General features: G+C 49.2%; 1 protein-coding gene across 1 annotated transcript; it reads right to left on the minus strand.

The window, feature by feature from the left end:
- MELLADRAFT_76123 (uncharacterized protein) lies at nucleotides 1-1,979 on the minus strand (the record flags this gene model as incomplete). Its single annotated transcript, XM_007418528.1, has 6 exons — nucleotides 1-433; nucleotides 504-580; nucleotides 642-709; nucleotides 779-1,285; nucleotides 1,346-1,452; nucleotides 1,535-1,979. The coding sequence occupies 6 exons, from the start codon at nucleotides 1,977-1,979 to the stop codon at nucleotides 423-425; spliced, it is 1,215 nt and encodes a 404-aa protein (XP_007418590.1).
- Between the last annotated feature and the right edge of the window lie 11,201 nt (nucleotides 1,980-13,180).

The raw sequence follows: 13,180 nt of genomic DNA on the forward strand, positions 1-13,180 counted from the left end.
CAAATAATCAAACAAATCCTACTTTACTCCTCTCAGTATGTATGTTACTATTTGTATGTTACTATTTATAGATGCAAGCAAATTGAAAAATCTCAAACCCGTGTGACGCTCTGCCAGTCAACTTTTGTTGTACTTCAGAGAAACCATCAAGCACAGACTGATTAAAGTATAGATGTATATATCATCAAAAAAAATGAAAGACATAACAGCAAGAACACACACATCTACTTGGCATTCTGATTCAGACAACCCAGAAAAGTGAGACATATAGAAAGATATTAGGAAAAGATTGATTGATAAGTATGTATCGATCTTTATAGATATAGGGCAGTCCCTGAATAAAAGATATAAGCTACAATCCGCCTCATCACGACCACGACTAGGCTGCTTCCTCCCTCACCACCATATCAGCAATATCGCTCTCATGCAAAGCCTATTGAGACGCACGAGAAGAAGCCGTGTCAGCACAACAGTCTGTGAGTTCATAAGGCATCATGGCTTACCAAATCCTTCCGATCCTTCATTGATGGCAATCAATAGCATCCGCCTCAGATCATCATAGGAGTCATACGAAGGTAGACTGCATGGTGGGAAATTATCAGTAAACACATGACATGCTTATAGTAAATTGGGCAACTCACTCTATTTGATTGAAACACGTGTGGGCACTAGGTAAGATGTTTTTGGTATGCGCGTTGACGAGTGAAAACTACGATAATTGCGGGCATGAAGCTGGATGAGCAAACAATCAAAACAAACCGCAGACCTTGATACATACCTTAGTTGCACCCTGCGCTCCTTGAAGTGCTCCAAAGCCCTCTAATGGTACCCTGGAGCTACCGGTTGAGAATTGTAACAGTTTAGCTCGTTCTTCTTGATCAAACGATCGCACTGCCCTCCAAAACCACGTCACTGTAGAGTCTGACTGTTGGAATTGATGTAGTTCCGTGTTTGCTCTCCAATCTTCGACATTTATGTCAGGAAGCCCGTTCAACAAGAGTTGCAACTCAGTTGCCGAAAAGATTCGTACTAAGTCGCGGGGAATGATCTCGTCGAAACCTTTCTTGAAAGCCTCTATTTGATCCTTGATAGAGAGTGTCAATCGGTTTTGAACCAGTAATTGCACATACTCAGCCTTATTTTCGTTCGTGACCGGTAAGTTACGGCCGTCGGGCTTCAGGTCGACAATTCGAGTGGATCCAAAGTCATCAGCTTCAACACTGAACGTTAGTTCGAAGATGCCATCGATATCATTATCAAGCATCCATTTCAAAGACCGATGATGCTGTTGAATAATTCAGAGGCATGAGTTCCAGTCTCTTTAAGATAAGAAACATGTACTTACATCCGGATCAACAGACTCTAAATCACTCAGTCCAACTGATGTCCCCAAGAGATGTTTATAGAATGCCAAGGTGAAATAGGCATCTACAACTCGCCCATCATAGAGAGCTGAAAAAGAAATGGGTGTGAATGCGTCAGTTCCACAACTGCGTCATCAATAGTGATGTCTGTAAGATAAATTCAGACTGACCTTTTCCGATCACTCGACCACAAAACGTGAAGAATCCAAGATGGTCGGGGTTTATAGCACTCGCTCGATTGGGCTGGTAGGTCTTCGAATCCGCTGCACTGCCAGTGAAGAGTGCATAATTTGGATCCAACATCTGCTTGACTAAGATTGTCAACCATTCTCGGGTGACACCTCCGGCATCCACTCCTTCTTCGTCATAGAACCGCACACTGAGTTTTCCATACTTAAGTTCATCTCCTGTTCTTCGAGCAAGACTATGGAATGAGTCCTCGAAGACGTGTGGTCGTCGGACATTCAGTTGAACCGTGCCATACTGTTCCCTTGAGCGAGCCTTGTGAAGCTGTTGACTGAAATAATTCCGCTTGTTATCGAACTCGAGGACTTTTGGATTATGAACCAAGATGGAGAACGAGCCACTCATCAATCCTGGATTGTTGCGAACCATCGTGTTCAACACTTTGCGATGTCGTTCTGTGAAACTCAAAAAGAAACCTGATGCAAGATCTGATGCCGATAGACTGGCGTCATCTGAACGCGGAGACATTGATCCAGTCACCTTGGTTGCCTTGATGACATTGACTCCTGCGTGTTTGCAAACCACTAGGAAAGATTCCATCAACGGCAGCAAGACTGTAGCGATGTGAATCATATCGTCTCGCTCTTGTATCAATGTCAAGCACTCGCTCAGTTTGGCCCACAACGGTCTGAATCGGATCGTTTGGGCTTTAGACTGTTCATCGGCCTTAGCGCTCGTTGGACTGAACAAATCGGGTTCCACGGTTGCAGTCATTGCCGCAGTCATCGTCAAGGGTGAAGATGGTTCAGGCGTAGGAAGCTGAGCAGTCTCCTGTTTCTTGGCATGAGCATCCAGAAATTCAGTGGTTTTCAGGATCCGCAATAACTTAGCCTGTTGGGCCGAGGCAGATGAAAACTTTGCCAAAGTCGTGGATCGCACTTCTGCAGCATTGGGAGCTTCACGAATGGCCACAGCGAGTTCATCCAAATCGGGGAGCAATGCATTTCCTAATACGTTGGCTCGCTCAAGAAGCTCAGAAGCTATCGTTTCGCGTCCATTAGGGATGATAGAGACCGCTTGAATGAAGGTGACAGTATGACTAAAAGTCTTGCTAGAGCATTCACCAGAGTCAAGAACATTGACAATCATTCGAATATCTTGAGGTGGTAAGGCGGGTGCTTTTTCTAACGCATTCGGAGGCGTGTCGATCTTCTCCGAAGTACTGGTGGCAGTTCCGTCGTCTGGCGAAGTACTTGGTTGAGCTATCGTTGAGGGCGGTGCGGGGACTCTACCAAATTGTGTTTGGACATATCCTGGAGTTGGCGAGGAAGGTGCAGGAGCTGAGCGGATTTTACCTTCTTCAAGTCGTTTCGCAAGGGCAGTGAGTGGTCGCCCAATGAGGGCTAGTAGACTTGTGATCGACTCAGTCAAGTTAGGCTGCTTGAGTAGACTGGTTTGATCAAGTAAAGCTAGCAGGCTAACGATTGGATAGCTGAGCGTATTTTGAACCTTTTCCTTGCCTTTACCTTTCTTGGCCGACTTTCGGTGAGAAGCAAGGGGAACTTCTTGTTCAGTCAGGAAATAAACTGGAACCCGATCGTTCGCAGTAACGAGAAGCGAGAGAGCTTCGAGACATCGTAGTGCAATCAGGTTAGGCACACTTTCACCAGGGAATTGAGGAAGAGGTCCAACGTGGGTTTCACGTCGCAGTTTGATTGTTGATTTAGGTGTGGCAGGAGTCAAAGCCTTACTTGCTCGTGACGATACTTGCGAGAAGCTTTTGTCGATTGTAGCAGCATCTCTTGTACCGTCTTGCAACAGGCCCAATAGAGTGCCGATCAATTCAGTCCGACTACGAGAGTTTTCACACAGATTGACTAGAACCTTCTGAAGAGAGTGGCGACGCAACGGCTGGGGAAAAAACATCAAGCGAACTAAAGCTGCGATACCAGATCTGTCCAAGACTTGGACTGCATCTGCTTTCGGAGGGGGTTTCTTCGCTGCTATCCCCGAGGAGCTGGTGATGGGTAACCCAGTGAGTGGATCACGGTCTCTTGACGGTCGGATGGCATGTTGGCGACGGGTCATCCGATCCCTCATGGCATCCACTTCTGCCAGTAGGTTGGGAGGCAAAGTAGAAATGAAGCCGTCATCCTGCTCGAGCAGAACAGCTTCTCTTAAGGTCGGATCCAGACTAGCGAGAAAGGTAGCCGAATCCACCTCGGCAGGTTCCGCCGCGGCACGAGCTGATCCGGTGGCAAGGGCGCGCCGCTCGCGTTGTTCTTCACGCCTACGACGTTCTTGATCTGCCAGTTCGGAACGTATCACCTCGGCACGTATCTCAGGTGGCAGTGCGTCCAAGAATTCGGGACTGATGCTGGAGGGCACAGGAACAGACGACTCTTCGCGAGCTGGACGTTGCTCGCGGAAGTGTTGATTCAATACTTCCTCTCGCATATCATCGGGCAAAGCTTCCAAGAAAGTAGGATCGACCCCGGTGTCGGTGATGTCAACTTCTGCGCCGTTGATCATGATAGTTACTCGATCTCGAGAGGTAGTACTGGTACCGGGTTCTGGTGCGACCGGATCAGCACTGACTTCCGCTGGCTGCGACGTTGATGGAGCTGGTTCCGTGGCTGATACTTCTGCACTTTCAACTGATGAGGGTACATTTGCTGTCAAAAGTGAACTTGTTTCATTGTCACCATCAATACTAGCACCAATTCCAGCTGCCAATTGACGAGCCAGGTTCATCACTTCGGCTACATCGTCTTGTACAGTGACCCCTTCCATGGCATGGGCGGCGTCGGCAACTTCGGGACTAACATCTACTGCAAACAAGGGGAATAAATGGTGAGAAAAGATATCATAGCTGGAAGGATAGGTCAAAGACACGAAAAGAGGCTTACTTGATTCAGTCGCTCGGGGTGCAATGTCTTCATCAGTACCATCACGCATTTCCACGTCATCATCTGCAGTCGAGGCTAAGGGCGTAGTGGCCTGAACAGCAGGTTCATCGGTCGAGGCCGCAGCGGAATCATCAGTAGATTGAGCCTGAGGTGCAGCAGCTTCAGTAGATGTCTTCTTCTCTTGGTCGGATTTGACGTCTGTTTGAAGGCGTTTAGCTTCAGCAACAAATTTAGCAGCTTTCTCTTGGGCAATCTTTTTGGCACGAGGTCCGAGGATCGCCAATATAGACTTTTGGATTCGAGCAGGGTTCTCCGCAGAAGAAGCTGTCTGATGGAATACCCGAGCTTCTTCGGACCAACGAGGAAGAGTAGCAAGGGGCATAAGCGTTTGACCAGCCACGCGATCAGCCAGATGTCGATCAAGCCGACTAGCTGGTGCCGCACTGGTGGATGCATGTAGTCCCTGTAGTCCCTGGGGACCCACAGGCATCACGACGCCTCGTGTGGGATCAATAACGACCCCACCCAATGATGGACCGTTCGGACCTTGACCTAAATCAATGTGGATAGGACGCTGCCCAACAGCAACAGTACCGAGAATCTGTTCGATGATTTGACCGGCTCCACCACCGAGAAGATTTTCGATGGCTGTAAGCCATTGATCCATTGAGCCAGATCGCAGGTCCATGCGTCGATGTGATCGTCCAGATCCTTCTCCGCGCACCGGGGCTGCGCTGTCTTCGGTCAGTAGCGGATGAACTGAAATGCTTGTGTTGGGTTGACCTGCTCGTTGTCGACCCCCAAAAACGTTGTCGGTAGCTTGATCTTTCAAACAACAAGTTGGAAATAGGATACAGGTAAAACGTGAGTAGGGTGAGTAGTCTGTAATGAAATATGAAATCTGCACTTACGAAGCAAGCTATGCCGATGAAGTGTGACGCCAGGAACCGCCTGGAGCTCTCCGCGTGGTTGGAATGGTAAAACTCCATTCCAAGACCAAGGAGTGGCTTCCGTCTGAGCATCGCCTAAATTCGAATCGACCACCACCTCGTCTCCGAAATCAATTGAACCCCCTTCAAATCCATCATCAACCACTGCATGTGTCGGGTCAGCCAAGGAGACGGCTTCATCATCTTCCAAGTTATCTTCTAGATCACCAGCTTCATGGACGGTCGGAAGAATATCATCAGTGGCGGAAGGTAACACTAGATCAGATCGACCATGATTGAGAAAATTCATCAATCGAGTGTCATCTCCCAGAACGTTTGTATTCTCCAAGTTGTCAGCTCTATTGGTAAGTAACGTCAAAAACGATAAGTCAGCTTCAAACTAAGGATTCGCGAGGGGGGGCGGATCTTACATGATATCAGCCTCAGCTGCACCTGTGGACATGTCCAAATCCAAGTCAGTATCATCCTCTACCATCTCGTCGTCATCTCCATCTTCGTCGTCCTCATCGTCATCATCATCATCGTCGTCATCATCATCATCGTCATCGTCATGATCAGCTTCGGATGTATCAGTATCTGCATCTCCCATATCAGCCGTCACGTCACCCTCTTCATCTGAAGCATCGGATAGGTCGCTACCTAGAAGGGCTCCATCGTCGATATCATCCATATCTTCATCCTCATCATCAAAGTGTTCCCCATCCTCTGAAGTAGTAGGCGTATTCTCTCGATTACCAGGTTCAAGTTCACCTTCGTAGAGACCAAGTGCGGAGTTTCGGTAGAGGTCTGGCGCATCATCGTCACCTGCCATCTCTTCATCTCCGTCCGAACTATCCGACGTAGCGCTCTCAACTTCCACCGTTGACGTCGCGCCGGCGCTGCCTTCCACAGCTTTGCGGTCAGCTGTACCTCGACCAATTTTGGTAACAGCCTTGGTGAGGTGTTCCAAAGGTCGGAGGATCGAATTGAGGAGACGTTGCACGGAGGGAAAGTTGAGATCTACATCAGCCAGTGCATTAGAGAGTAAGGCAGCAAAGTTCTTCTCGAGCATGATCTTGGCAATTTGTATAGGTGCATCGCTAGGTGTAGCCGACGGCCGTTGAGCAAAGGGTGCAGCAGTCAAAAGCCGATAAGCCAAGTCCGAAAGAGCATAAAGTCGACCATAACGAGTGTCTACAGGCTCATCTGAGATTATTGCCTCCTGAAATGCCCTTCCCAAGCCGTTGATTACGAAGGCGCGGGCTGTTGTCACCCCTTCGGCAGGCTCTTTCATTGCGTTTGGCTCGTGACAGAGAGCAACCAGAACCATGATGGCCCAACTAGCGATGGCGGACTTCTTTTGAGATTCGGCGGTATTGGGTTGACTGAGGGGTCCGGTAGGGATGAGATCGGATAACATGAAATTCAAGATCTCGTGTCTGGACTTGAAATCATTTGGAGTTGCTGTCGTCTTTGTAGATTTACCCTTACGGTTATGAAAGCTCATGAAGCTGATCTTGCACTCGTTGTAAGATGCCAGCAATTCACTCATCCATGACATGATGAAGCACGCATGAGAGAAGGCGGCGACTTGTTGGTCTTCTACCTTGGTAGTCTTTCCTGCCGCGTTGCTAACGGGCGGCGGTAAAAGAAAATTGGAAGATGAGCTGGGTAAAGTGATTTCGGGTGATGAATCAGCAGCCTCTGTGTCGATCATGGCCGCAACGCTTGACGCATGACTGAAGATGGGTGGTCGGATGATCGTGGGTAAAGTCGATGAGACGTCAGCGGTTCCATTGGGTACTAAGCAGTCTCTGCCTGCCTTCAATAGCTCAGACATCAAAAACTGCATGGTCCCATCCACAGCTGGTCGCCATGGAGCGTCCTCTTCAACCTTTTCAGGCGCAGGACCAATCCCATCGTCGACTTGCATTTCGCCAATATTAGGATCATTGCCTGTTGGAATTTTCAATACACTATGGGTCGCCTTTTTGGATGGATCTTCGACATCGTCATCTTGATCATTTGCCAAACCAATCATCCAACTAGTACCACTACTATCATTCGGAATCAGCTTGCAAGTTGATTCGATAGTATCCATCAACGTAGGCCAGTCTCTCCATGCCATCGGAGCAATTTGACGACAAAAGGAAGGAAGGTCGGACTGTCGGTGACGGTGGTGAGTAGTGATGAAGTGAACGATTTCTTTCTTCATCACAGCTTTCTTCACGCTGGCAGATTCTACTGTATGTCGCAGGAGCATCGCAGCATACGGTAGGCAACCTCGTGTTTCGGTTTTGAAGGAGAAGCTACGTAATAGGACAGCCGGGACGCCACTGGATAGGAACGCCTCAGCAACAGAGTGTTTCTGCGTCAAGATCAAGAGCACACGGATCGCGGCCAAGAAATCGTGACGGCTACACTTTTGAAAGCGTAGGAGGTTGGTGCAGATCTGGAATAGGAGGTCGAGCTGCGCGTCGGATGGCCTTGTCTCCGGTTCACTGACAGACGCTGCCTTTGAGGCTTTGGAAGTCGAGGGCTGGATGGAAGAAGGGTGCTTGTTAGGGATTGAATCAACAGTAAAGGTGCCCAATCCGAGAAATCTGGTGGGATCAAGCATGTTGTCGTCAGTTTCGTCATCTTCATCTTCTTCGTTGTCCTCATCAAGATCGTCAGTCGAGATCGATGATTTTGATGTATCCGAACCCTGCCTGCTCTTCGAGTGGGCTAGAATTGCTTCTAACACCAGTAGCGCTGAAGCTAACCAAACAGGGATCTGCGTAGGATCTTGAGGGTCGCTGGTGAGAGAAGCTTGTGATAGCAGTTGCATCAACACACCCAACAAACCAGCCATGTTTCGTCTCAGGGAGTCTTCAAAAGAGGAGTCATTGGCGAGAAGAGCGAGGACTCGTAAGCGAACGGAGACGGCGGGCACATTGTCGCTCAGATGCTTAGCAGTGGTGTCCTCTGAATCCGGGCTCTCCGCAGATGTTAACTTCCTGAGATCGCCAAGTAATGTTCCAATCGCATCGAAAGATTGTACGTCCAAGCCTGACGGTGGTTTCTTTTCGAAGGTTTTGAAGGCTACCTTGAGATCAAAGGCCAGCCCTTCATAAGACTCGGCCAAGAGGAAGCTTCGTTCCAAGAATAAGTCTCTCAGTGGGTCACGAAGCTCGTCTAATGTCTTCTTCAGAGAGATTCGAACGTCCTCTGAACTACTCGTCTCTGTTGAGGCTGCCTTGGGAGCAGGGACTGGACTGGCGATGGGCGAGCCAGTAGGAAGCTCACCGGCATCTGTCACAGATGAAGCCTCGCCCATATGAACGTCCTGCCGATCACTATCATCTTCCGCAGGTGAGATTGGGAGAGGAAGGGGTATGTCGTCTTCAGTGGCCTGAGCCTCTGCACCAGCCGGATTCTCATTGGTGTCAGGCATAAGCTCGTCGGCCAGATGGTCGTTAGACGGTGATGTAGCGCTGTCGTTGGGTGTCAAAGGTGCGAGTAGTTCCTGAAAGTACTCAGCTGCTGCTGGGGGGTCAGTGCTGGCTGATGCGTCAGCATTGGGGGCTGTTGCAGCAGCAGCTGCTGCCGCTGCTGCTGCCGTCGCCGTCGCTGCTGTGCGAACTGCTTCTTCATCACGAGCCCGTTGGACCAACACAGGCTGAGCTAATAAAAACTCCGTCGCAAGATTGAGATTATTTTGCGTCCTTGCCAATGCCGTCTCGCAAACTGATCGAGGAAAGCCCATGTCCACCAAGTTGGCGACTCGTGTCTCATCAGGGACAACCGTGGGACGTCCACCGGCAAAAGGAAAGGTAGGATAGCCGGTACCAGGGAAGGGGCCGACAATAGTACCTCCGAGAGCTCCAGTCATCCGTTCGAGAGAGCTGAGGTGTGTGCCGGATGTAGCTCCTACAGCGCCGGAAGATACAGGACCAGTGGACACATCTGGAACGCTTTCACCTTCAGCTTTGATGATGTCAAGTAAAATCTTGACCACAGCGCGGACCACATTTGGTGGTGATGCTTGAAGCCATCCAGCACTCCATACCCGTTGGACTTTGGCAAGAATTTGACCCCGCATCATGATGAGTAAAGCGGGCGCATCGAATCCAGGGGTGATCGCATCCTTCCAAGTTTGTAGCAAGGCCGTATGAGGAGATTCGAGTAAGGCGGTCGACGAACATAGGTGCTGGAGTAGGTCCAGTGCGACCTTTAGACCCCCATATATGTGGACGAGAAGGACATTCTGACTGGGGTTTCGGTTCTCTTCCTTAGTCAGTATCTCCGTTTGATCGAGGTACCGATCAAAGAGAGACAAGATGGCGCCTATGCCACCTGCTTGTTGGAAGGGCGAAAGGATCAAGCTATTGAGCGTGGTCCGGCTGCCTCGTTCTTCAGTTAAGATGGAGGTTGCCATGTTCAGAGCCACCGTGACATAGGCAAAATTGGCGAATTGATCATCTGCATCCCCTGCAAAAATAGTCAGCACCGATGAAAAACCTTTGGAACAGAAGCAAGGGGAGATTAGTGCTTACCTGAATCAGGCCACACCAAATGTCCCAATAGAATCTTGGCTAGCGTTTCGGCCGTAGCCGTGGCTTGCTTTCGAAGAGTGGAATCATGACTTCGCCTCGACGTGAGCAGTTTGATGACAGCTGATAAACAAAACAAAACTTAGCGTTACAAATTGGCAAAGTGAACAGAAAGCGGCGAAACACATTACCTGAAAATAGGGGGCCCAATGACGAAGACAGACCACCGGCGATTGACTTGAGAGCCTTTGTGTTTTCAACAGACGGGTCACCAGACGGGGCTTCTGGTGTTTCGCCCGGTTTACTAACGGCTGACGTTGTAGCTTCAACAATGGTTGCGGCGATACCCTCCGCAGTCCTTTCGCGGCCCGTGGCCAGATCTAGCAGAAATGCGAATCAGATGATGTAAAAAAACAGTGTATGGAATGGACTGACCATTAGTACCACCAGATCCCGAGCCCGTGGTATTAGCAAGTGAGCTGACCGGAATCGAGATGATGGGAGGAGCTGGCGTTGTAGGAATGTTGAGGGTGGTAGACGGTGAAGGATTGGACCATGACTTAGGCGCGTGAGCCTTGAGAATGATGTGTTCCCAATTGACTACTCTTTGCAATGCTCCTAGATTGCTCATAGTTTCGGATTCTTCAGGGTTGTTCAGCACGCCTAAAATCCCGACAGCAGTCCGTGTATGTGCATACCCACTAGCTACACATATATCGCTGAGGAACGAAACATATGCCTGGACTGAGATCAGATGTCTAAACACCACATTTGATTCTCCAATTTTTTCGGCTACGCAAGATGTTCGACGAGGGCTCAGTCATTGTGAACTTCGATTGTATCGAAACACAAAAAGAACTCACGTGAAGGAGAGATCATCTCCGATAATTGGCCATTGGGTCGAATTGTTTCCCAGAAAGGTTTGAGTTGAATGAGGTCAACTCTCAGCTGCTTCATGACCACAGTCAAGGTCTCTTTCGGTAATGTTTCTGTCAACACTCGTATGGTCGATGCAAACGCTTCTGAGGCTGGAGTGATTGCAAAGTCGTAAGGGATACAGGGTAATCGAACAAGACCGAGTAGCACGTCCAATGCGCCCATCGAGATGAAGTCTTGACAGTGTGCAACATTCTGAAGCATCGACTCCAACAACTACAATCGAAAGATTCAGCGCAAAGTAGAAAACAATAGAAAACAGATGCACTTACGCGACACGCAACGTCAATCTGTAACAATACAGCGTTGTTAGCATGACCATCCTTCTCTTTTTCGCCGTCTTTCTCCTTCTGCTTCGATCCAGAACTCGCTTGAGCAACGACACCACCTTCGGAAGCTAAGAGAGGTTGAGCTTCATCCATCACCACCTCTTGAGTATCATTTGGGGGATCGGACTTTCCAGACGACGGATCCTCTTGAAGTTCGGACTTTTCGTGAGTTTTGCTTTCTCCGTTGTCTTTTGATACGCATTGAAGCTCGTAAAAATGAGACTTGAGGTTTGGCGAATCCGTCGCATGTCCGATAGAATCTATCCGCCGGAGAAAGTCTAAGGTAGCCTCGAGGACCGCTTGCTTGAGTGAAGGTTGATGACGAATGAGCTCGTCAATTGTACTGCCCACAACTGAAGCATGATCCCGATCGCGTAGGATCTTGACGTGCTTCTCCTTGGTGAACACTGCGAAAATACTTTGAATTGCTTTTCGATCGTTCAATTGTTTGAGTCCAACCTCGTTCAAACATAAAGCACCGAGTGCAGCAGGGATGGCGGCGATCACGTCAAATGCTGGCTCTATCTCACCATCAATAGCGTCGTACAGCGCATCGGGCAGCCCGGCCTCTTGTAAGATAACCAAAGAAGTCGGTTCGCTATGAATGAGGGTGGACATCATATTGATGGCAAGCGAGTAAATTTGATATCCAAATACCGCCTTATTTTGGATGATCAATTTGATCGACAATGGCAGTTGTGTTTCAGTCAAATTCCTTACGCTCTCTAGAGTGCCGGCCGACGTAAGGAGGCGTTGAATAGATCTGAAGATAGCCTTGAGTAGACCAGCTGAAGGATGAGCAAGCATCCCGGTCAAGAGCTCCGATGGTTTCATTGGTGAAGAAGATTCGATCGGATGCTCTGCTATCGATTTATCAGCTTGCTCTTTGATTCGATTGACAAACACTTTCAACCCGTCGGCCTGGTTGAAAAGTGTGAAGGCTGACGTGAAACCATACATCAATCCGTCGAGATTGGTGACCGCGCGACTGACAGTGGATATGTATTTCGGGTGTGCGTTCTTACAAAGCTCGACTAACACGGGCACAATGCCTGCGCCCACCAGCAAGGAACCAGCATAGGCACTAAGCTGAAGACAGCTGAGAAAGCAGAAAAGAGAGTCGATAAACTCGTCGGTACACCGCGCTTCCTCCTTTTCGAGTTCCTTGGCTATCTTCCGGACTACTTGCATCAATATCCCATGACTAACAGATACTCCGGCGGCACTGGCAACTTCTGCAATTCGTCCTCGATAGCGTGAGATCCCTTCGAGAGCATAGAATGCTGCAGCCTGTATCTCCCCGGCCATACGAGCATTGCCAGTGTCGAGATTGATCAACTCACTGAGCTGAGCTATAAGACCAGGCTCGTAGATGAAAAGCTTCGAAGCCGAAGTCGTTTCATCAGTAGTATGAGTATAGATGGCGAGAGCCAAAAGTCGCACTACAGCCATGCGCCGTATTTGAGGTTGATCTCGAACGGCCATGGCGATGCGGATTCGATGAAAAAGTTTGAAGCGACAATCCAAAGGGAGGGCATATTCTTCGATGAGGTTAGCTAGAAGATCTTGAGGTCGATCACTGGCTTCGATAGTGGTTGGCGAAATATTGATTGTGGCTAAACCTTCGGTTGTTGTCGAACTCGCAGCAAGAGGAGACGGTAACGTAGTGCCGATCCGATCTTTCACCCGAGACTTGGGAGTAGGAGTGCTGTTCGAAGCAGAGTTGATATGAGAGGAGAGAGTGGCAGATGATGAAGCACCAGGGGTAGGGAGGGTAGCACTATCTTTACCCTTCCCTTTGTCATCGGCAGCGGCTTTGTGCGTAGTTGAATCAATGGCGGCGAGTGGAGGCTTTACCTCAGCTTTGCGATAGAACTGAAACGAGACCTCGGGGGTGGGTCGTTTGACAGTGTGTGAGGAGGGATCCAACATCTCTTGAGTATCGTCCATTTCATCAGAAGGCGATTGAACGGCTTGTTGGACGAGCTCGAC

The sequence above is a fragment of the Melampsora larici-populina genome (assembly GCF_000204055.1).
Source record: "Melampsora larici-populina 98AG31 unplaced genomic scaffold MELLAscaffold_95, whole genome shotgun sequence".
Taxonomy (NCBI): Eukaryota; Fungi; Basidiomycota; class Pucciniomycetes; order Pucciniales; family Melampsoraceae; genus Melampsora; species Melampsora laricis-populina.